At 48.1% G+C, this 23,976-nt stretch overlaps 2 protein-coding genes across 5 annotated transcripts in view; both read left to right on the plus strand.

Annotated features, from left to right (window-relative positions):
* FLVCR1 (FLVCR choline and heme transporter 1) overlaps positions 1-14,171 on the plus strand; it is a 35,999-nt gene extending 21,828 nt beyond the window's left edge. For 3 of the 4 annotated variants that reach the window (XR_014303817.1, XR_014303818.1, XM_082702506.1), the window contains 5 exons: positions 1,927-2,037; positions 2,795-2,900; positions 3,110-3,221; positions 4,613-4,680; positions 4,837-7,787. Coding sequence is in view for 1 of the 4 variants with exons in the window: in XM_082702506.1 (XP_082558632.1) it covers positions 1,927-2,037; positions 2,795-2,900; positions 3,110-3,221; positions 4,613-4,680; positions 4,837-4,914 (475 nt within the window). In the remaining 3 variants the exon portion in view is untranslated. Of the gene's footprint in view, positions 1-1,926; positions 2,038-2,794; positions 2,901-3,109; positions 3,222-4,612; positions 4,681-4,836; positions 7,788-12,582; positions 12,650-12,741 lie in introns of those variants that run through there. The other variant, XR_014303819.1, reaches the window with a different exon arrangement.
* A 1,792-nt stretch (positions 14,172-15,963) lies between these two features.
* On the plus strand, positions 15,964-19,704 carry LOC309849555 (uncharacterized protein; the record flags this gene model as incomplete). The annotated part of the gene is made up of 5 exons (XM_082702200.1): positions 15,964-16,041; positions 16,412-16,457; positions 16,862-16,981; positions 17,211-17,725; positions 18,062-19,704. The coding sequence occupies 5 exons, from the start codon at positions 15,964-15,966 to the stop codon at positions 18,110-18,112; spliced, it is 810 nt and encodes a 269-aa protein (XP_082558326.1). The 3' UTR covers positions 18,113-19,704.
* Between the last annotated feature and the right edge of the window lie 4,272 nt (positions 19,705-23,976).

The raw sequence follows: 23,976 nt of genomic DNA on the forward strand, positions 1-23,976 counted from the left end.
CCCAGGGGCTTCAAGCCAGGTCCACAGGGGCAGAGTAGCTGGACCTGGAGCAGGTGTGAGCCAGGGCAGGAGTGGGGGTGGGGGCTGAGGCACTCGTACACAGTCTGTGCCCTGGCTGCCCTGGCTGTCCTGGCGCGGTGGCTAGAGGTAGAGCAAGTGCTGGCAGGGGTGCTCTGTACCGGGGCTGCCCAGGTACGACTTGAGCTGGAGCAGATGCAGTCTGGGGGGCTGCCCTTGCAGGACAGATGGAGCTAGTGTGGGGTAGTGGACTCTGTTCCCATCTGTGGCTTCGAGGAGCCACTGTAAACAGCGGCTATCACCAGCATCCCCAACTCCACAGTGAGTTCCAACAGTTTCCCCACTGTTTGGCAGACATTCTAGGGTTAATAAATGATTTCCTCCACTCATAGTCTAGTTGCCCCTTAAACCACTGTTGTTTTGGGTTTTTGTTGTGCCCCAGGGCGGGTGAATCTGCACAGGGACAGCCCAGTGATACCCATTCCTACCGCAGGTCATTGGGCCTGCAGTGGGCTTCCCACTGGCACCCTGTCTGGCTCTCCTGCTGCTCTCAGTGTGGTCCCTCTACCCTTTATTATGCAGAAGCTGTTCAATCCTCAGTTCTTCAGGAGGAATTGTTTTCTAGGTAGATTCTGTGTCTGTGGGAGGACATGCATCATGCATTCAGGGTCTTCCTAGGCTGCCATCTTGGGCCCCTAAGCCAAGAATAGCTACATTTTTTAACAGGCAGAATCTTCCCATCTGCTTGGGAGAAATAAATGAGTGGAGCTATGGACAAATAAATGGAATGCAATAAAATGAATGAAATATGGAATTGTCACCTATGTATCCTATGTACCTTTCAAGGCCCAACATATGTTTAATACCATTATGTAAGCCCTTCCCAAGACCCCTTATTGTGAAATTCTCCAAGATAACTCTCCCATAATTTAAGACAGCACTTGCTGTGGCTTCTATTGTGAAATGCTAGCTTACAGTGAAACCGTTCAGTCTGTAGATAAAGGGAACATATGTAAAAGATTAAAGTTATTACTAGCCTTTGGTCCACTTTACAATTAGAAAACATGATAGGCATAGAAATGTCTTCTTTGTTGTCCTGATTTTGTCCTCAGAGTAATTGCCATTCATTCACCAAACTTGTGTTGTGGCCATAGTTCAGCTAGGGATTGTGACAAGTGATACAGCATCCCTGTCCTTGAGATATTTGTGGTCTAAATGGGGAAAATAAAACGTTCATACATGAAAAATAAGAACAGACTAGAGGCACCTGGGTGGCTCAGTGGGTTAAGCCTCTGCCTTCGGCTCAGGTCATGATCTCAGGGTCCTGAGATTGAGTCCCACATCGGGCTCTCTGCTCGGCAGGCAGCCTGCTTACCTTCTCCCCCCACCTGCCTCTCTGCCTACTTGTGATCTCTGTCAAATAAATACATATTTAAAAAAAAAAAAGAATAGAACAGGCTAAAGATAGATGTCCTACGCCCAATAGATGTCTGTCATGTGACAGTTATATAGATTCTAAGTTGATAAGGGAATTTGGAAGTAGAGACAATGTTGTAAGCCACAGTGGTTAGGAAAGAGCATTTGGAAGAGGTGGAATTTGAACTCAGTCTTGAGCTACAGACAGGAAGCTCTCCCACTTGGTGGTACAAAGGTGATTGGATCCACATGAATATTCCTTCCTGTCTGAACATTGGATATGGTGTGAGTTTTGTCGGTTGCTGCTGTTGAATCTTAAATGTAGGCTTTAAAGTCCATGCTTCGGTGGAAACATCCTCCATACAAGGGAACCCGAATCTTGAAAACCAAGGAACTGATTATTACTCTATGGACAGAGCAATAGTTAGCAACGTGATTTTTATATACCTAGGAAAATCAGGCAAAATACTAACAATTTTGTTTTTGTTCTAGACAGACTACTCTGATAGTTTACATTTTGTCTTTTTTGGGAATGGTTGTATTTACTTTCACGTTGGACCTTGGATATATTTTCATCGTGTTTGTTACTGGAGGGATACTCGGGTAAGCATTGTGTGTGTGTGTGTGTGTGTGTGTGCACGCACACGCGTGTGTGTATGTAAGAGGAATGATAGCATGCTGTTACAACTCTGAAGTATTACTACTGTGGTTGTAAATTTTTAGTTCATTCAAATGTCTTGTAATATTTTAAACTTTAAAGAATCTATCTGGGTGCCTGGATGGTTCAGTGGGTTAAGTCTCTGCCTTCGGCTCAGGTAATGATCTCAGGGTCCTGGGATCGAGCCCCGCATTGGGCTCTCTGCTCAACAGAGAGCCTGCTTCCCCCTCTCTCTTTGCCTGCCTCTCTGCCTACTTGTCATCTCTCTCTCTCTCTCTCCATCAAATAAATAAATAAATAAGAATCTATCCTGTGCACGTAAATGCATAATTATTTAGAAATAAAGAAAAAGTAGTTTAAAATTTTTTTGGTAGTTTAGTAGTTTAAAAATATATGATAAGTGAAAAATGGAAAAATCTTTCTTAGTCCAGGTGCCTTTATTTAGTTAGAAAGACAATTGACTTCATAAATTAGAGGTAAATCTTTCTCACAAAAAGAAAAACTTAGGAACTGCTTTATTTCTCAGTTCTTCTGTCCTTGGGCTGATTGGTGAATAATAATAGGGTCTTACTTTCATATGTTAAGTTCAAAATATTCAGTTATCTGATCACTAGAATAGGCCTGAGAACTGGAATGATTGCCTCAATATGTGGTACTATCCCTCAGGTAATTGTTTCTATAATTCTGGATTTATTTTCCTAGTTTCTTCATGACTGGTTACCTCCCATTGGGTTTTGAATTTGCTGTTGAAATCACTTACCCTGAATCTGAAGGTACTTCCTCTGGTCTTCTTAATGCTTCAGCCCAGGTAAACCTCTGATTTCTTTTAAGTTTCAGATAATTAGTTTGCTGACTATTCTAGTGGATAGCAAGTTTAAAAATTGTTTCTGTTTGAAAAGTTCTGCCTTTTAGTGTTTCTAGAAGCTAAGTCATATGAATAAAATAGGAAGAGTTCTGGGAAAAACATTGTACTGGTTTCAAAGAAGCAAATTTAACCAATATTTCCTCTTATTTTAGATATTTGGAATTTTGTTCACATTGGCTCAAGGAAAGCTCACATCAGACTATGGTCCTAAGGCAGGGAACATTTTCCTTTGTATTTGGATGTTTCTAGGCATCATTTTAACAGGTAAATTAGGGCATTTTCCCAGCAAATGTGCTTATGCCATATTGTCTTTATACTTAATTTTCGTGTCTGTTTGTTCTCAATGGCTTGGCAGAACTCAGGGGGGAAAACAGAGATATAAAACAGGATATTGTCTTTTCTAAGGATATAAATCTACTAATTCATTTTTCAGATTTTAACTTCAATACGGTTACTATGCATAAAAAACCCAACCATTGTATTAAGAATCGGTGAAGATTCTGGAGTGGGCAGACCTGGCTGTGTGACTTTCTGGCTGTGTGACTTTAAACAAGTTACTTCACCTCTCAGATCCTCCTTTTCTCCCTCATATAGCAGGGTATTAAAAAGCCTGCCCTAGAGGGTTGCTATGCAGATTGACTGAGGTGGTTCATGAAAAGCTCCCCGCATCGTGTCTGGCACCTAGAACGTGCCTTCACGTCAGCAGTTACCATGGTGTGTGGTTGTGGAAACAGCACGTGGAATGGTTAGCCGGTTCTTACCCTGGTTAGGGATAATTAGAGTCGACATGGTCAGAACGAGAGTAGAGCCCAGCCTGCCCAACCGCTAGAGAAGGGGCACAGAAAAGGGCTTTTATCTGTATTTTGTCTGGGTGCGCTAGCGCAAAAGTGGATTTGGAAGCAAAGCTCAATGTCCAACAGTGTTTCTACACCCATGTTGTTTCTCCTGTCAGCTCACTTGGCTGATTTCTTTCTGCATTCCTTTGCCCTGTTCAGATGGCAGTGTAAACTCTTCCCTACAGTGCACACGGTGCTGAACCACCAAGCCACACATCCTGCCTCCTCCCCCAGTACTTGACGCTCCAGTGATCCCAAACTACCTCCGGGGCCAGATTCTTGGCCGTTCTCCTCCCGTCTCGCATTCTTGGCATGTACTGTTTCCTGCCTGCCCAGAGTGTCTTCCTCTCCTTATCTGCTTGACAAGTTCCTACTCATTTTTCAAGTTTCAGTTCAAATGTGTCTCCTCTGGCAAGCCTTCCGTGATTTTCTCCGGACAGACAGAGGCCTTTTTTTTCTCTTTTGCTCCCACTGTATCTTCTATGTAACCCGTGTGGTTGCAGTGACCCTACTGTGTTACAGTCGTTTGCTGTCCATATTTCCTTAGGTTGGAGGATGCTGTAGGGAAAGGACTGTGCTTTTCATCTTTGTATCTTTGGTTCCTACCACCCTGTATTTGTTCACTAATGAATGAATTGCTAATTAAGTTAGTGGCATAGAGAAGCACTAGCATTTTTTTCATGCTGCGGGGATGCGCTTGAATGTGATGGTACAACCGTGTGCTGAATGGGACAACATCAAAAAAGACTTTGTACTGCTTCGAGATAGATGCATTCATAAATACCCTTTGGTGACTCCACTGATGTTTCTCTGTTTCAGCATTAATCAAGTCTGATCTCAAAAGACACAATATAAACATAGGAATTACGAACGGTGATATTAAAGCTGTAAGTAATGAATATTTTTATGATGCTACTCCTGAAAATGTGTGACATCAGTGTGTCTAGTCAGCTGTTTTATACCCCCGAACCAGCTGTTGATCTGTCATAACGGCACATGCCAGAGGCTGTAAAGGTGTTTTTATCGTCTGATTCTTTCTGCAGGTACCAGTTGAAGAGAGTCCCACAGATCAAGAATCCAAAACCATGATGATGTCCAAGCAGTCAGAATCGGCAATTTGAGGCGAAGGAAAAAGTTAACATCATGTGATAGTTGGGCAGTAAGTCTCGATTTATATGTGACAGGAGATGGATACTGACTTGAAAATTATTATGTGACCCTGGACTACAATTACTGTCTTGCTTCATTGTTAACGTAAAGCAAGATTTTACTTAAAACACTCGGGCTCACCGTCTGTGAACACAGCCGTTGACGTACCAAGCATCCCACTGTTAATCTCCTGTCACTGATCAGAAAGTAAGCTTCTTGATGTGTATTTTCTGAAAGTGTTTTCTTTTTTACGGAAACTGGAAGGTCAGAGGCTTTCTAACATGATAATGTGGAGATCTGGTCCTTTTAAGTCACACAGAAGTACCTGCCATGCAGAACCCTGTGTGCATATATTATTCACTGGCTCCCTTTCCATTATTCTGACCAACTGTCCAGTCCACATCAGTGGGCCTACCAACATGGCACCTCTGAGCCCTCACAGGACAGCACTGGGACGAGACTTCCACAGAAACCTCTAGATTTTCCCAGTTTCTTCTGTTCTTGTTAAACAATGCTTTGTAACATGTACTGTTAGTGGCCATCAAAACTGTTCTGTGTTCACACTGATCCCGTGACCTTGGTCTTAGACTCATGTTCCAGTTAAGCTAAGGAGTCCTCTGCACTGCCTTCCTGTCATGGTCTAGCTAATACTGTTCTTTTCATGCCTACTTGAAATAGGAGTAATTTTGTACCCACTGCCTTGTTCACCCTCTTTATTTCAACACAGGCATACCTCGGGGATACGGCAGGGTCAGCTCCAGACCATTCAGAATAAGGCAAATATCACCATAAGTGATTGAGATCAATCCTTTGGTTTCCCAGTCCTTAGAGAAGTCATGTTTACACTATTCTATAGTCCATTAAGTGTGCAGGGGACTGAAAGAACAATGTACAGACCTTAAATGAAAAAAGACCTCTTGCCAAAGAATGCTAACCCTCATCTGAGCTCTCTGCAAATCCTAACCACCGATCCCAGATTACCATACTAAATAGAGTGATAATGATAAACCTTGAAATATTGCAAGAATTTCCAAAATGTGACCCAGACACACAAGCAGGCAAATGCTGTTGGAAAAATGGCACCAATGAACTTGCTCGATGCAGGGTTGCCACAAACCTCCAGTTTGTTTAAAAACAAACAACAACAACAAAAAGCCACAGTATCTATGAAGGGCAGGAAATGAAAGCACAATAACACGAGGTATGCCTGTGTATAACTTTCTAGCAGGAAATGCCATCGTATGTGTTGGCTTTTTCATGATTCCTCACATCATGCCTAATACTTTGGCTTGAAGGTTGCAGAGATAAATCTACAGGAACGTAGCCCAGGGGTTCTCATTTGGTGGAAACCTCTGGAAATGCTGTCTTTCTGTTGTTCTGCACTATCGTGTGTATGCCTGTTCCCCTTCAAGGAACACTGTGCCCGGGTACGTGCTCCCTCGGTGGGCGGGGGAGTGTATTTTCTTCACCAGAGTGTACGTAGTCTCCACACTGTCGGAAAAAAGTCTGCTCTGTTACATGCTCAGGGTAAGGAAAATAGAACCAAATGTGTTTCTACAGTGCCTACCACTGCATTTTGTTTACAGTGAGAATTTAAATGTTGTTCCTGTCCTGACTCTCTTAAGCTGATAGGAAAATATCTTTACAATAATGACATCTAAGCAGCCATGATACTCACATTATGTCCACATCAACCCCCCATAAAAGCCAGTGAGGTATACCCTTGAATACTCCTACGAATTAGCAATTAGCAATTAATTCGCTAATTAACAATTCTGATTTAGGCATGCTCTGTGCATTGCCTTATACTGAAATGATAACATTCTCTGTAATCAATCAACAGTAAATTATGTAGACTCTTACCCTGGAGAATATGTCACCGGGAGAACGTAGTTGGGAATCAGGAGCTCTGGGTCTATGACCTGGGTCTGTTTCGAGCTGTCCTGTCACTCCCTGGCCAGCATTTTCCTCATCCATATAATGAATGTGTCCACTTGGCCTCAGAGATCTTTTTTGAATCTTAAATACCGTCTGTCATGGGGTTGACAAGATCGCTGAACCACAGAACTTAGGTCTAGCGAGAGAAGAATCTTCCCCTGGAGAATCCAGTCAGCAGCTGTGGTGGATACTTGGTAGATATGGGGAATTGAGCATCTGCATTTTGCTTTTTCTCTTCAGCTGGTGACAGGGCAGGCAGACTGTGCTGAATCGTTAACTTCCTTAGATGTGTACGTCACAGGTTTTATGGCCAAAAATACATTCTAAAAATCTCTCGTAAATAATTATTTTTATTTTTGAGCTATCAGTTGTTTAAAATAATCATGTACTTCCTGAATTCCCGAGCTTTTGAAAAAAATTACAGGCAAGAGTTGAACTACTTTGTTTCTGAAAAGCAGCATATGCCTATATGTCGTGTGTGTCTTTCTTTGTTGATTAGAAAAAGGAGGAAATAGGATGTTCCAAAACACAAAATGGAGTGATAATTTTTTCTGTATTTTGAGTCACACTTGTAACACGTCAAACAAGAATGTCATATAATTCTGTCTTATCTTTGGAAAATATAACTGTTGGGTAACCCAACACTTGTGTAAGTTTTAATGAAGTGATTTTAGAAAGAAATTGGATGCTTTCGAAAGCTGTTGCATTTATAAATGTGGCAAGAAAAAAAAACACTAGCTTTTGCCTTTTGTGAATGTTGGAGAAATGTCTTTAAAAATATGTTTGTGTGCAAACTCAGAGTACTAAGTCATCTTTCATGTTCTAATTTTTGCTTTTTGTACTATTTGTCAGTGTGCTTGTCCTTCAGGGTTTCAGACCTGAAATAAATTTATTTTTTTAACGGTCATTTTGTATAGCTTTTTTTCTCCCCCGCAGTTCTGATGCTTACGTACCCATGGGGAGTGGAAAAGGGACTGTACAATTTCAGAATGGGCCAAGGAGGGAGTTTTGTGGAGCATAAGCAGACAAAGTCCCCCAGGGTCTGACTAAACAGCATAGTAGGACGGGTTTAATCTCTTCTCCTTGGGTAGACAGGTGTCTGCCGTGAGCCCTCTGGGGACCCGATACCCATGCTGCAGACTTTCCCTTTGGGGACCTATATGGGACCTGATATCCCACAGCAGGTGTCATTTTTTTCCTCAGGGCCTTGCTGATTAACATCATAAAACCAAACTACAAATTTCTTCATTGGAAAATCGGGTTTGATGAACGCTCGTTCTCGATGAGCTTCAGTGAGATAATACATAAAAAACATCTAGCAGAAAGCTTGACATAGCCAACACGCCAAAGTTTCGGCTACTATTTTTATGCACTAATGACTAGCACCAAATTACCACTTAAAAGTATTTGGATCTGAAGAGAGAAGTTCAAGTGACTTACATCATTGAGGTAAATTTGAGCTCCTGGAGAACGGCCAATACAGAAGATACTTCGGGGGGAAGGGAGTGGTAACCACATTATTCAAATCAGACCTGGCAGGTGCCTGCTGACTCCACATCCTCCTGAAGCCAGTCCTGTATGCAAATAAACTGGTTGGCCACGATTAAGGAAAGTATCATTGAGACCAGAGGCTGGATGAGAAATTAGTCTAGGGCAGTGAATCCCAAAGATTTTGGTCTCAGAATTTTTTTGCACTTAGGAATCCTTGAGGAGCCTGGGTTGTCTGGGTGGCTCAGTGGGTTAAGCATCTGCCTTCAGCTCAGGTCATGATTCGGGGATCCTGGGTTCAAGCCCCCCATCCAGCTCCTTGCTCTATGGGAAGCTTGCTTCTCTCTCTCTCCCTCTGCCTGCTGCTCCCCCTGCTTGTGCTCTCCCCAACCCCATAAATAAAATCTTAAAGAATCATTGAAGAACCCAAAGAACTTCTTCTGGGTTACAGCTGTTAATGTTAATCATAGTAGAAACTAAAACAAAACTATTTTATTCATTTAAAAATAACTTTATTATATCTCAATAAATCACATGTTAAAAAAATATTTATTTATTTGAGAGAGAAAGAGAGAGAGAACAAATGAGCAGTACGGAGGGGCAGAGGGAGAGGGAGAAGCAGACTTTCTCCTGAGCAGGAAGCCCAACTCGAGGCTCAATCCCAGGACCCTGAGATCATGACCTGAGCCAAAGGCAGACACTTAACCAACTGAGCCACCCAGGTGTCCCTTAATTAATTACATTTTTATGAAAAATAATTACTTTCCAAAATAAATGTAGTGAGAACAATGACACTTTTTAAAAAAATAACAATGTATTATTTGGCCCGGGGTACAGGTCTATGAATCATCAGACTTACACATGACACTTTAATGTTGAAAGAGAGCAAAAATCTTCCATGTCTGGCTTCATAGAAGGCCACTGGGTTCTCCTACCAGATCCTACATTCAGTCTGTAGGGATAGGCTATTTTGACACGTTTGAAGAAAAGCTTTGCACGCATGCGCTTTTGGAAAAGGAGAAGTATTTTAGTAGCCTTTTCAGGGAATTGTGGATAGTCTTTTTTTTTTAAGATATTATTTATTTATTTATTTGACAGAGAGAAACATGGTGAGAAAGGGAACAGAAGCAGGGGGAGTAGGTGAGGGAGAAACAGGCTCCCTGCTGAGCAGGGGGTCCAACATAGGGCTCCATCCCAGGACCCCAGGATCAGGACCTGAGCCGAAGACAGACAGACGCTCAACGACTGAGCCATCCAGGCAGCCCTGTGGATAGTCTTTAATACGATTACAAGTTGGAACTGGTAGTATCTTAAAGACTAGTTGCTCTGTGGATCCTGAAGCCGTATCAGTAAACCTCTCCTGCTTTGTTAACATTAAAATCGAATGGTCCATCTTGTACTTCCAATAGATCTTTAACTATGCATGGTTTTGTAACATTCCGCACTGGCATTTGGAAAGTATTATTTCACTGAGTTATGTAGCTCTTCCAAATATTGATTTATCCCATGATATGATGCCAGATAAATCACATTTGTTAAGACCTCTGATCTCATCAGAAATTCCTCTCAGTGCTGGGAAGCCGTCAAGCTCATACAAGTCTCCCATGACTTGTTTTGGCAGACACAGGGTTTCCAGAATGCTAATTTTAGTTTGGAAACTTGATTCTTAACATTGAGAAGGAAAAAAAAAAATCTGTCAGTTGTTTCTTGAAGCAAGGGATTCGCTTCATTGCTTTTTGAAAAAATACCTGCCAAATCCCCGTTTGAATAACTCCAATGTATCTGTCGGCCATCCTTCCTAGTGAAAAATGACGTTCTTTGAAAATCAACCTCTCGTTCAGCCTGCATCTCTCCCATCCAAGTACTAACCAGGCCCGACCCTGCTTAGCTTCCGAGATCAGACGAGATCGGGTCAGCCTGCATCTCAAACGAGTGCACCGCAGCTTTTCCTCGAAGCAAGCCTCATCTTTGGGTGTGTTCAGAAGTGTGTGATGTGTACCTGCTGGTCCGTCACACAACAGTGGAAAGTCACGTGCCCGAGGATCAGCGTTCAAGAGCTTTGACTTTTTGCATCAAGGAGAGTCTTCGTGGCGCTTTCTTTTTTCACTGCCACCAAATGACGGGGAACAACCCTGCGGCCACCATGGCAAGAGAAACCAGGGAGAGCAGTCAGGAGAGCAGGGTCGAAGTTCCATGGCCTCTAAAGAGGGGCCCCATGGAAGAAAATCCATCGGAGACACAGCAGAGCCCATGGGGGAAAGAAAGGGGAAAACTGATAGTTTGTTAATGTAGCCAAAGGGAAGAAGCAGGCAGGGGCAACGAAGATGCTCCCGAAGCCATAAAAATGTTAGCAATACCGCTTCTCATTCTATTTTAATTATAATCAGTGTGGAAGCTCAAGATGAAGTTTCCAGTTTTACATAGCTTTGTAGGTAGCTAAACATTAAGGCAAAGTTCATAAAATTGAAATAAAATGACTACGGCGACTCCTGGATGGTCCAGTTGGTTAAACGCTGGCCTTTGGCTTGGTCCAGGGTCCTGGGATCGGGTCCCACCTCGGGCTCTCTGCTCATCAGGGAGCTGGCTTCTCCCTCTGCTTGCCCCTCCCCCTGCTTATGCTCTCTCTGTCAAATTAATAAATAAGTTAAATATATATTTTTAAAGCCAACTATAGAGGTGCCTGGGTGGTTCAGTGGGTTAAGCCTCTGCCTTTGGCTCAGGTCGTGGTCTCAGGGTCCTGGGATCAAGCCCCACCTCGGGCTCTCTGCTCATCAGGGAGCTGGCTTCTCCCTCTGCTTGCCCCTCCCCCTGCTTATGCTCTCTCTGTCAAATTAATAAATAAGTTAAATATATATTTTTAAAGCCAACTATAGAGGTGCCTGGGTGGTTCAGTGGGTTAAGCCTCTGCCTTTGGCTCAGGTCGTGGTCTCAGGGTCCTGGGATCAAGCCCCACCTTGGGCTCTCCGCTCAGCAGGGAGCCTGCTTCCCTCTCTCTCTCTCTGCCTGCCTCTCTGCCTACTTGTGATCTCTCTCTGTCAAATAAATAAATAAAATCTTTAAAAAAAAAAATTAAGCCAGCCATTTAGCGTTGTATCTGTAACTGCCACCCAATAATAAACAGGGCCTTTGAAATCTAAGAACTTTCACTAGAATCACAACCATTCTGATCTTCCACAGCCTCTCTAGGTAAGTGACCCATCTCCGAGGCCCTGCCGGCTGGTCTCACACACCGGCCTGTATCACACTGCCCCTCCATCTCTGCGAGGTGAGCTAGTCATCTGCGTAGGTGACAGCCTGCCCTGAAATGACTTCAGGGTTCTTGACGGGATCCTATGCCTGGAGGGTGCCTTTATGATGCCTCACAGGAGGTAAAACATCTTTGGGTCCCCAAAGAGAGGCAAGGTTTCAAACCCCACTGACCACCAAGACGGAATACCTTCTCTGAAATCTGAATTGGGGTCTGGGGTTGTCCTTGAGCAGGTTTGAATAGAAGGAAGGGGGAGATGTGGTCCGGAGACCTAAAGCCTTGAGAAAAGAGGAGAATGATGGAGCGGAGGAGAGGGGCCTCATTAAGATCGGGTATGCGAGCTTCGTTTTCCACTTAGACAAATGATGTGTTAGGCCTCCGCCGAATCTTGTTGGATGAATTCATTTGCACTTCCCCTTCCATTTGTTACTTTAAGCCCATGAAGAAATGGTCACTGTAAAGAGAACAAACTGTCAGAAGCCGGTAGACGCTTAATTTCCAGCTGGAGCCTCCGGATCTGGATCAGTGGAGGCGGCCGGAGCACTTCCCTTTCCCAGAGACTTGCCTGACGTCCTCCAGGGACAGAAGTGGTCCCTGACCCCTGAGATTAGCCGAAGGATTAAATTTTCATAAAGCCTCATCAGGCGTGAAAGCGAAGCTGAAGGAAGAGTGGCAGTGATTGCTTTTTCCGCAAAAAGCCTGAATCCTTCCAAACACATCCTGACCGAAAACAAAGACTGATAAGCTCTGGACTGTTCTGGCCAGGACAGGATTTGGGCATGGACAGAGGCTCCCAACGCACAATCAGAGTAGTATTAGAAAACATGTCCCTGGAGAGGTGACGGAGGAGCACAGACTCCTTCCCTGGGAATCTACGCAGTAGTCGGTGCTGTCATCCACAGGACAGTTTAGTTTGCTTGTACGGCTGGATTCCGTTACTGATGTGCATTATTTTATTGCATCCTAGGCCCCGGGAAAGCATTCGTCACGGCGTGTAGAGTAAAAACATGTCCTCTGGGAACCTAAAGTCTAAGGTGAGAAACACGACTATGATCTTGGGAAGGGAATTTAAACGGAGTTTCTGTTTCTTCTCTTACCTCCTAGAATAATATTTCCTACCTTGCAGGTTTGTGGTGAGGATGAAATTTAAGCAGAAGGCACACCGGAGAGCCTTAACCAAGAGATCCATTGTCACTCCCCCGGTGAGAAACAGTAAAGGTAGGGACGGACTCTGCTAACACTGCCAGCTGACTGATTTGGGAGAATGTGTGTTCAAGTGTTTGCACTTGACATTTTTTGTAGCAGCTGCCTTTAAGATCATTGATATCCAAAGTACTTAGCCACTTCAGTGTACATGTGGGCGCAACGCTGGGCATGGTGCAAAGAAATGAAACAAAACTGAATTCTAAAGACATGGTGAGATCTGGACAGACGGGGTGGAAGTCAGGGTGCTTAGGCACCAAAGAACAAAACTGAGACTCTCAGGAAAAAGTGGTTTCTGTGTTTATTGCACAACCCACAACAAAGGAGGTTAAACAACAAGCTAAGAACAAGCTGCCCAAGAGTCCCCGACCCACAGGCAACTCTCTCTCCTCGTTTCCTTTTCACTCACATGCGTGCAGAACCTCACACAAATAGAGAGCACCTTGTGTATTTCATGTAACATCCTAGGCATTTTCCATGTTGCTACATGGCCTTGATAACCATTGTTTTATTTCTATTTTTACTTTTTCCAGTTTTATTGACATGTAATTGACATAGAACATTGTAGTAGTTTAAGGTGTACACATGAGTTGACATATGTGTATATTGTGAAACGATTGCACAATAAGGTTGGCTAATATCCAGCCCCTCACAACTACACATTTTGTTTTTCTTGTAATGAGAACTTCTAGGATCTACTCTCTTAGTACTTTTCAAATAACCATTATTTAAAACAAAACAGGGCTTGGGACGCCTGGGTGGCTTAGTGGGTTAAAGCCTCTGCCTTTGGCTCAGGTCATGATCCCGGAGTCCTGGGATTGAGCCCCAAATCAGGCTCTCTGCTCAGCAGGAAGCCTGCTTCCTCCTCTCTCTCTGCCTGCCTCTCTGCCTACTTGTGATCTCTGCCTGTCAAATAAATAAATTAAATAAAATAAAACAAAAAACAAAACAAAACAAAATACAGGGCACCTGGGTGACTCAGTCAGTTAAGCGTCTGCCTTCAGCTCAGGTAATGATCCCAGGGTCCTGGGGCAGAGTCCCACATCAGGCTCCCTGCTGAGCAGGTAGTCTGCTTTTCTCTATGCCTGTCCCCACCCCCTGCTTGTGCACTCCATCTCTCCCTCTCTTGCAAAAATAAATAAATAAAATCTGGGGCACCTGGGTGGCTCAGTGGATTAAGCCTTTGACTTCAGCTCAGGTCATGATCTCAGGGTTCTGAGATCAAGCTCTGCATCGGGCTCTCTGCTCAGCAGGGAGCCTGCTTCCCCCTCTCTCTCTGCCTGCCTCTCTGCCTACTTGTGAGCTTTCTCTCTCTCTGTCAAATAAATAAATAAAATCTTTAACAAATAAATAAATAAAATCTTTTAAAAAGTAAATAAAACAAGACAAAACAACAAATAACCTAATTAAAATAGGGTTTTTTTTAAAAGATTTTATTTATTTATTTGACAGACAGAGATCACAAGTAGGCAGAGAGGCAGGTAGAGAGAGAGGAGGAAGCAGGCTTCCTGCTGAGCAGGGATCCCAATTTGGAGCTCAATTCCAGGACCCAGGATCATGACCCAAGCTGAAGACTGAGGCTCGAATCCACCGAGCCACACAGGCACCCCTAATTAAAATAGTTATTTTAAGTATATCCCCATCCGGCTGATATGCTGTAAATTGCTTAATGTCTCTGTACTAACGGACATGCATTCATTTACCTATTTGATGTGTATCGAGCACGTGCGATTGTGTCAGGGTTTATGGTAGGACCCGGAAATACAAAACAGTGTCTCTCTGAACATTTGCTCAGAGACTGAACACAAGCAAATGAAAAGGGAGAAGTAGGGAAGCCGTGTTCCCTCCTGGGGGAACCAACATGCAGCCTCTCACCCTTAGAACCAGGCAGGGCTTTTCTCCTGTTTTGAACAGAGGAGGATCGTGATACTTGGGAAGCCCCAATTTCATTGTTTTATGCCCCTGTCGTCTCTTGGCCCACCCTCCCTCCCTACTCTGTCAAAACCGTCTCTCAGCTCCCTTCATTTCACTGAGGTGTGAAAGCCTGAAAATGTAATCCCGGATTGTATTTTTATTTTATTTTTTAAAGATGTTACTTATTTATTTGAGAGAGAGAGAGAGAGAGAGGAGAGCAGACAGGGGGGCAGAGGCAGAGGGAGAGACAAAATCCTCAAGCAGACTTCCCACTGAGCCGGGAGCCAGACATGGGGCCCCAACCCAGGACCCTGAGATCATGACCTGAGCCGAAGTCAGACGCTCCAGGCACCCAGGTGCCCCTGCATTTGTATTTTAAATTGGTCTAGGGTAAATGGATAAAGCTCAGACAGCCTCAGTTATCCAGTAGGATTATGTGAGGCTTTGCACCTCCGTGTGTCCCTGAAATCATTCTACTTTAGGCTTGTGACTCTTTTTAGCCAACCAGGTTTCCTTACCAGCTCTGAAAACGTGGCTGCTAGACCTTCGCCCGGCAGCGGGCAGGAGACCCATTTCCACTCCAAAAAAATGGGACGCGCCCTCCCTCTACCGGTCATTTCGTGAACTGCTCTGGACTCCTTGCAATTTCACTAGATTGCTGAGGGGGGTGTGTGGGCGGATTTAGGGGCGGATTTAGGGGCGGAGGGACAGGCATGTGCCAGTTCATTTTAGCCATATCTCCAAACCAGGAGGAGTCACTTGCCCCCTAACACCCACACCCACACCTACACCCACACCCACACACCCACACAGGTTAAACAAGCGAGTGTCTTCACACTCCCACCGTCTGGGCTACACAGCAAGGGGCCGTGGTGAACATTAACCACTGACAACCTCTCACATGTTTACTGACACTTTGGAGGCAAATACCGGCGTATCACATGTTATTGTGCTTTGCAGATGTTGCATTTTTCACCAGCGGAAGGCTTGAGGCAACCCTGCCCCGAGCAGGTCTCTTGGTGCCGTTTTCCCAACAGCATGGGCTCGCCTCGTGTCTCTGTGTCACATTCTGGTTATCCTTGCAGTATTTCGAACGTTGTCATTATTATTACCTGTGAATTGCTGCAATCTCATGGCGAAACCTGAGCCGCTGAGGACAGAGAGCGGCTTCTCGAGACGGGCTCTGAGGTTGAAGAAGCTGTGGGCATGAAGTGGCCACGGAGGGTTTAGAATGTTCCGGAGCCGGGTGGATAAATCAGTGGGAGGCTTGGAGAGGGTTGACTCAGTTGTGAAAGAAGTTCGACTTCAGGTAAAATGTTCTCGACGCTAACAGAGAAATGGTTCACGAAAGGACAAGTCAACCAAGGCGGCAAACTGCACTGTTGTCTTATTTTAAGAAATTGCCCCGTCACCCCGGCCTTCACCCCAACCTCTGCTGCCTGATCCGCCAGCAGCCATCAGCGGCAAGGCCAAAGCCTCCAGCAGCACAAAGATTCCGACTCACTACAAGCTCAAATGGTGGTTAGCGTTTTTTAGCAATTAAGTGTGTTTTAACTAAGGTATGTCTTTTGGGGGACATAACGCTGTGGCACACTTACTAGACTACTGTCCCCGGTAAACATCACTTTCACAGGCCCTGGGAAACCAAAGCATTCGCTGGGCTCGCTTTTCTGTGATAGTCGAGCGGCGGTGGTGGCCTGGAACCGAACCCGCGGCACCTCCGAGGTAAGCCTGGTCCGGGGAGGTTGGTGGATAGTTTGACTCAGCTTAACCGTCTTGCACAACTTGTGTCAGATGGGGAAAGTCAGCGTGTTTTGGCCGAAGACTGCTCCTCAGCGGAATCTGTGAGCCACGCTGGTGGTCCCCCGTTGTGTCCTCCAACCGTGCTTGCTGCCCCAGGCCTGTCCCGGTGCCACCGTGGGGGGCGACCTCCCTTCCACAGGCAGCCGGCGGCTCAGCCGTGTGCTTTCTCCAACCCCATCTCTGCTGACCCAAAAGCGAGATGACTGAGGCTGCTCTGACTGGAGTCACCCCGGGGGGTCATCCACAGCACCCCTGGCCATGCCTCGCAGCCCAGGACTCCGGGCTTGGAACATGGCCTATGTTAACCAAAGGTTCTCCAACTCCAGTGCCCTCCGAGTCACCTGGACCCTTACTGAGACACAAAGTGCTGAGTCCCAAGCCCAGAGGTTCTGATTCGGCAGGTCTGAGGCGAGGCCCAAGATTACAAATTCCTGGTAAGTCCCCAGGTGAGGAGACGCTGCTGGGCCCAGGACCACACTAGAAGTGGGAACAGCTTTCCGGCCCTACCGGCTGGCCTTGCCTCCCCGGGCGGGCTGAACACACACATGGCCTCTTCAGGTGGTTCTACCTGGGCTCTGCACCCCCCCCCCCGCCAGAGGCTCCCCTTAGCTGCCCCAGAAATGCTCCCTGGGGCGTGAGTGGAAACATGACCTGGTTGTTCTTTTCACTGTCCAGATGGGAGGCTTTTGTGTGTCCTCAGTGAAGAGGAACAAGGTAGGGATCTGGTTTCTCAGACTCCAGGCCGGTTCGGAGCCCAGCAGGTGCATCGCGGACGACGGCGGGGAAGGAAGGCAGGTGGTGCCTCTGGCCCGTCTCCAGCCTGTGGGGACCAGAGCCAGAGGCCTCGGCTTCTGTTCGGGAACAAACTTCCTCCCCCACGGAGCCCGGGGAAGGCCAGGCTGACCCCTGGGGAGTGTCAGCCTTCACTGCTCCCTGCTGCTCCCTGTCAGCCCTGTGTCTTGCGCCCCTCCCCTTTCCTCCGGACTCCGGACTCCTGCGTCAGGAAACAGGGCAGGTTCCAGGTGGGAGCAGGGGCACCGGGGCTAGAAAAACTGGCTTCAAGGAAAGCAGTTTCCTCCCCGGTGAAGACAGCAGACACCCCATCCCCACAGCCCCTGACTGCCACTAAGCCAGGAAAGCAAGCAGCACCCTTACCTGGTCCGGAGAGAAGGCAGCAAAAGACAGAAGAGGTGGGAGGGGGAGCGGGGTGGGGGGTAGCGACTCACCCCTTCCCACAGGGAGAACTCCTGGGTGGAAGCAAGCACCTTTCTTCTGAGAGAGAAACCTGGGGAGGCAGACATGGGGAATTGAGCAATGAGAAGGCGAGGGTGGTTGGGGCGGTGGGGAAGCCGGTGCCTGGTTCACGCTCTGGTACTTTGGCGAGGACAGAGGTGGGCAGAGGTGAGGCGGGCAGGGAGCAGGTGAGGGCAGGCTGCCCGCAGAATTGGAGCTTGAGCCGAGTCTGACAGGAGCAGCCACCTGTGCCCCTTGAGAGACCTCCTCCACTTCCCTGTCTTTCCCCACAGGGCCAGGCGGGTCTGTCCGTAGCAACAGCCCCGAACGCGCTGAGAGGCTGACCTTCCCCCTTCCCCGCTCCATCTCCAGCCTCCTCCTGCACAGTCCGGGCTGACTTTCCTTCCTGAAGGACACGTGGCTGGGAGGTTTTGCCCATTCCTTCACGTCAGCACCCTCCCCGGACAGATGAGTTCTTTGGAATCGGGAAAGATTCTCCTGAAATAGAGGGGTTTGCAGGAAGTCTGTCCCACAGAGCAGACCAGATCCCATGAGCACTCCGGTCCGAGGCTCACACGTAGCTTCCCGACAGTAACTAGGGATGCCTTTGATTAAAAAACCAAACCAAACCAAACAAAAAAACCCCACAGATGGTTCAAGCCGGTTCCCAGAAACTGACTCCTCGAACTGGGGATGGGGCTTTGGAAGTTTTCACAAGCGTCTGACGAGCCCCCAAAGCAACTGGGCTGTGGCCACCTTTGCCTAGGAAGGCTCTTACCGCCTGTTGGGGGGCTACCGGGGCTGTTGGTACGTGGGGAGGTTCCTCCTGAAACAGTGCTTTGGGGGCTCGGAAGATCCAACCACAGGTCTGGGTTAGGAAGGAGCCCCCAGATGACCAACCGAAGCATCGTCCAGGGCTATGGGGGAGGGCTCGGTGTGGCCCCTCTGCGGAAGGCTCCATGGGCAACATCGCCGACCCAAGGGCTAGCAGTGCTGGCCAGGCTCCCCACTAAACAGTTAGGGTCCTACTTTCAGAGGGGATAATAACAAGCCTCATCTTTGAGTCCCCAAAGTCGTTCATGTGCATGATCTCATCTGCCCCCGTGACGGAGGCCACTTTGGTTCCTACAACCACAGCAGCTCTGAAAGAAGGCTGGGCTTCAGCCGAGACCTGCCTCGAGTTTCCCCATTCACCCCCGCCCCACAGGCCTGTAGTCTAAGTAAAATGGTGTATATGTGCTTGCAGACAATTTCCCAGCACCCCCACCTCTCTCCTGAGGGCCCCCTAAGTGCCTCCTATGGAAAATTCTGGAGCCTCACTAATTACAACCATTTTGCGGAAGAATAAACTCAGACTCAGCCTTGCCAAGAGTTGCATAGCTAGGAAAGAATGGAGTCAGGGCCCCGCTCCTCCCCCGCTTGGGGAGATTGCCCAGGGAAGGCCTCTCTCCTAGCCTCTGCTGCCTCCTCTGGGAAAGGGAGGTCAGAACCCGCAGGTCAGGAGTGGCTGGCGGAGCTTCAGCCCCAGGCAAGGAATTTCTACCGCCTGCATCCATAAGACAGTTGCCTGAGTGGGTCCACAGAGACCCTCCCATACCCAACCTGTCTGGGGGAAGCCGCCCCTGGTTCCCCAAGGGAAACCCCCTTCCTAAGTCCCTGGGTCTCCCCGTGAAGATGTGGGTCAGGGACAGATGTTGGGGAAAGGCATTCCCGGCATTCAGAGGTAGACACTCTAGGCTCCAAATAATAATGATAAGGATGAGCTATATGGGTGACCCCCACATTTGGGCGTATCTGGAATCTTCTGGAAACACGAAATCCCACGAACCACCCGCACGTACTCCTGAGCCAGACAACCTGAGAAAGAGTGAGTTCATCTGTGGGAGGCTCTTTGATAACAACTGTATATTGAATAAAGTTTAAAGTAGAAATCCGATCATGATTTTCTCAAGTTTATTTTGGTGATGGTTACGTCTGCAGCAGAATATTTATCTTAAAAAGCCCCCTTGGCTTTGGATACCTGTACTGTGAGGGGGCTGGGGCTCACCGGTGAACTCAGGAGAGCTGGGCATCAGGGAACCACCATCTAGACTTGGCTTGGGACTCAACCACACCTGGGGCCTCTGGGGGCTGGGCTATGCCCAGGACCTCATCTGTCCCTCCTTTAGATACACTGAGCGGCAGCTTTGCTCCCTCCTCTGCCCTCCCCCTCTCTGGCTCTGCTCCGCATCCCTGGTTAGGAGCCCGGAGCGCAGGGATGGGCACCCTCCAGACCTTAGCCTTGCTCCAGGAAGAAGAGGCTCCCCCTCTCACCTCAGACAGAGGCCAATGTCCCAGTTCTAAGTTGGCTGGAGCCTCCCCCCTTGTCAGAGATGTTCCCGAGCCAGTGAGGGGCCTGGGAGCACAGGGCTGGGCAGAGAAACTGCCCAGAGAAGAAACTCTGTTGCTGTTGGATCCCATGGGTTTCTGGATGCAAGAACTGCCTGGCAGCCAGCCAGCCCAGAGGGATTCTGCAGTGGCGAGTGGGCAGCAGACAGTGGAGGACAGAGCATACACAGGCTTTGGGGTGAGATCTTAGAGTAAATGTTTACCCCGCCTCTTACTAGCTGTGTGACTCTGGACAGGTTACTAAACTCTCCGAGCTGAGTTTTACCATGTGTGTGGATTAAAGGAGACCATGACTTCAAGTCACCCACACAGTGTAGGATGCTCTATAGACATGGGTCCTGTGTCCTACCTCCTCCCTTAGAATCTGCCTAGCCAGCAAGCCGGGCACATCCCCTGGGAACCCCAGAGATACTTAGTCCTTCCATAAAAATGACAAATCAGAGTCAGTCCCCAGAGTGCTGAGCCTCTGGCCCCGCTGTGTGTGAGGCCCAGGGACAAGGGAGAGAGCAGGTGGTCTTCGTCTCTGGGCATTTCCTCCTTGTTAAGCTCAGATGTTGCCAGCATCCCTGCAGTTCCCCATCACACAGCAGGGAGAGGGCTGCACCCTGACGGGGCACCACATTTCCTCTTCTCCCTCCAGCATCTCCCCGCCCCCACCTCTCTAAGATCCCCAAGCTCCGGGTGGAGCCAGCCCTGGGCCCTCATGGTCCTCGCTGGCAGGGTCCCAGGTGGAGTTCTGTGTCCTCTCAGAGAGGAAGGACCTCTGCTTCTTCTGGTGCGCTGTGAGGCCGACGGAGCCTGCCTCTGACCGGGTCATCAGGCCGATGGTAGAAGCTTCCCCAGCCGCGTTCCCTGAGTGTCCAGGTCAAGTAAAGGTGGGTGGGTTTGGCCTTGGAGCAAGAGTTTGGGTTTGGCTCTGGGCTGGACTCTAGGCTAAGTCTTCACAACTGCCTACGAGGCTAGACTTGGGTGAGTTCCCTGCTACCCCTGTGGACTGACCCCGTGCTTTCCAGAACTTTCCAGCCAATCTATGTATTAGCACCGCTGCCCCCTCAGCCTGAGTCAGTCCGGTGGGAGGCTGGGCTGTTGTTTGCTCTGCAGCCACTGGGTGGCAGTGTGACGCACTCTCCTACCCGCGGCCCGGGTGCTCAGGCGCGGGCCAGAATTCCCTAAGGACTTGTTCTAAACGCTTCTGTCCTGCTTCTTATTGGCTGTGTGGCTTTGGGCCACACAGTCTTTCTGAGCTTATCAGTCTTTCTGAGCTGGTTTTCTGATTCAGCACGTCTACGGCAGGGCTGAGAATCTGCATTTCTAACAAGTTCCCAGGCCATACGGCTGCTGCTGTTCAGGGGATAGTATCAGGAGCTAAGAGCTCGCCCAGGTCCCTGGAAACCCAGGGGCCTGGGATCAGACTCTCTGATTTCAGGAAGCAGGTGGAGCTGGCCACAGCTCCCTGGAAGGTTCCTCTGCTGTCATCCTCCTCCGCCAGCATCCTTTGTCACTGAATCCCTAGGGCACCTCTCCACCAAAGCCCTCAATGGCCAAACAATTAACCTCTCTCCAACCACAGGAGTTCATCAGAGGTACGTGTTATTGGAGAGAGAACAGGAATTGGAGGAAGGTAACTAGAGAAGGTCACAGACGAAGGAGACAGGAAGAGGGAGCTCTATACAGGCACAGTGGTCCCAGGGCCCATCCCAGACGAGATAAGCGCCTTGGGTCCTGGACGCCTGAGATCAGGAGATGGATCTTGCCAGCTCAGAAGACCCCTGGGGGCCACATGCTTGAGGCCTCCAAACACTTCTTCCTGGCCCCATTCCCAGGCTCCTTGTGGCACGTGACTGAGTTCTGGCCAGCGGAAGTGGACTAAGGGATGCCTTTCCTGTCCTGGCCCACAAAAGTCTCCCCTGTGATCCTGCCCTCTCCCAGCCTGTGTGGCACTTGGATGTCACAGTCCTGGCCTTCCTCGAGAGTGACAGAGCCTTTGGCTCCTACATGACGGCATGGAGCAGAGCCTCTCTCCTCCCTCCCCATGCCATTAGCCCGCACAGGACAGAAGCATGAACTCCTACTGAGTGAAGCCGCTGGGATCTCAGGATCTCCCGGTTACGACAGCCAGCGCTCTCCTGACCCACGTATCCGATGCCTGCCCTGATGGCAAACAAGAAAGAGAGCAGATGCCACCACAACAGACAGCCGTGCAGGTCTCTCCAGGAGCCTAATCAAAACAAGCACGCTGGGGCACCTGGGTGGCTCAGTGGGTTAAAGCCTCTGCCTTCGGCTCCGGTCATGATCCCAGGGTCCTGGGTTCGAGCCCCGCATCTGGCTCTCTTCTCCGCACGGAGCCTGCTTCCTCCTCTCTCTCTGCCTACCTGCAATCTCTCTCTGTCAAATAAATAAATAAAATCTTTAAAAACAAAACAAAACAAAAAAACACTCACGCTTAACGTCTCCAGCTCGAGGACAGTCAGAGTCACCACCTACCGGGTGTTACCAGGTTCCAGACACCCTTTGTCTTCACAAGGTCCTTACTCCTCACAGCAACGTGAAAGGTGGTGCTATTATGATCCCCATTTAGGTTCAGAACTGAGGGGGTGGTTGGGGCCCTGTTAGGACGGTGCCCAGATCACACCGTGATAGCCTCCCGCAAGAGGCGGAGCTAAGACCGAATCCAGGATATCTGTCTCCAGCCCACACACTCTGAACTACACCATCTGCTCCCCCAGACACTTGAGACCCTGTCCTCAGCTGTGAGGGGCTCACGCTGAATTGGGAAGACATGACAGATACCCAGGAGTATGAGTTTGGGATGAAGGAGCAGAATTTTTCTGACCCTTGGGTTGCTTGCTGTGATACTGTGATCCATAAAAAGAAATAGATATTTGGTCTTCGTCACTGTTTCTGGCACAAGACTCTTAAAACTCTTGGAATTTCCTGTGATAAGAGTGATGAAGTGTCTTTGGTTATGGTAATGAGAGACTTCTGGAAATTACCTAAAGATGGGTAACTGGTTGCCAGGGGAACAAACCCTATGATTAGAAGGATGGAACTTTTGGTCTCACCCCCTCACACACATCTACCTCTGGGAAGGGGAGCGGGGCTGAAGGTTGCATCAGAAGCCAATGGCCAGTGATTTAATCAATTGGGTCTATGCACTGAAAATTCCATAAAACCCCAAAAAGATTGGGTTCTGAGAGCTTTGTGTTGGTGAGTATGTGGAGATTCAGGGAGAGTATCTCCCTTGGGCCTGGAAGCCTTGAGACCTTTCCCCGTACCTTATCCCATGCCTCTCTTCCATACGCTCGTTCCTGAGTTATAAACTGGTCGTTTAGTAGTCACTAAAATGTTTCCCTGAGTTCTGTGAGCCACTGTAGCAAATTAATCAAACCCAAGGAGGGGATCATGGGAACCTCTGATTTATAGCCAGTCGGTCGGGAGCCCAGGGAACTTGCAATTGTATCTGAAGTGGGGACGGGGGCAGAGATTTCCTGGACTGAGCCTTTACTCTACGGGATCTGACCCTGTCTCCAGTAGGTACTGTCAGCGTGAGTTAAATTGTAGCACACCCTGCTGGTGTCCGAGAGTTGCCTGGCGGTGTTGGTCACCACCTACCACCCCCGTGGCCCCCAAATGTTGGAACGGACTTACTAAATGCAGAGACTGATGGCTCCCCCGTAGAAGGAGGAGGAGGGAAGGAGGAAAGGAAGGTGAGACTAATGTAACAAGGACAGGTCCCCAAGGACGGGTGTAAATCACCCGATTCTCAAACTTCCCCTCCCGCCTGGCTCTCGGAACCATTCTGCCCACTTCTCTCCTGCCT

The sequence above is a fragment of the Mustela nivalis genome (genome assembly GCF_964662115.1).
Source record: "Mustela nivalis genome assembly, chromosome: 16".
NCBI lineage: Eukaryota > Metazoa > Chordata > Mammalia > Carnivora > Mustelidae > Mustela > Mustela nivalis.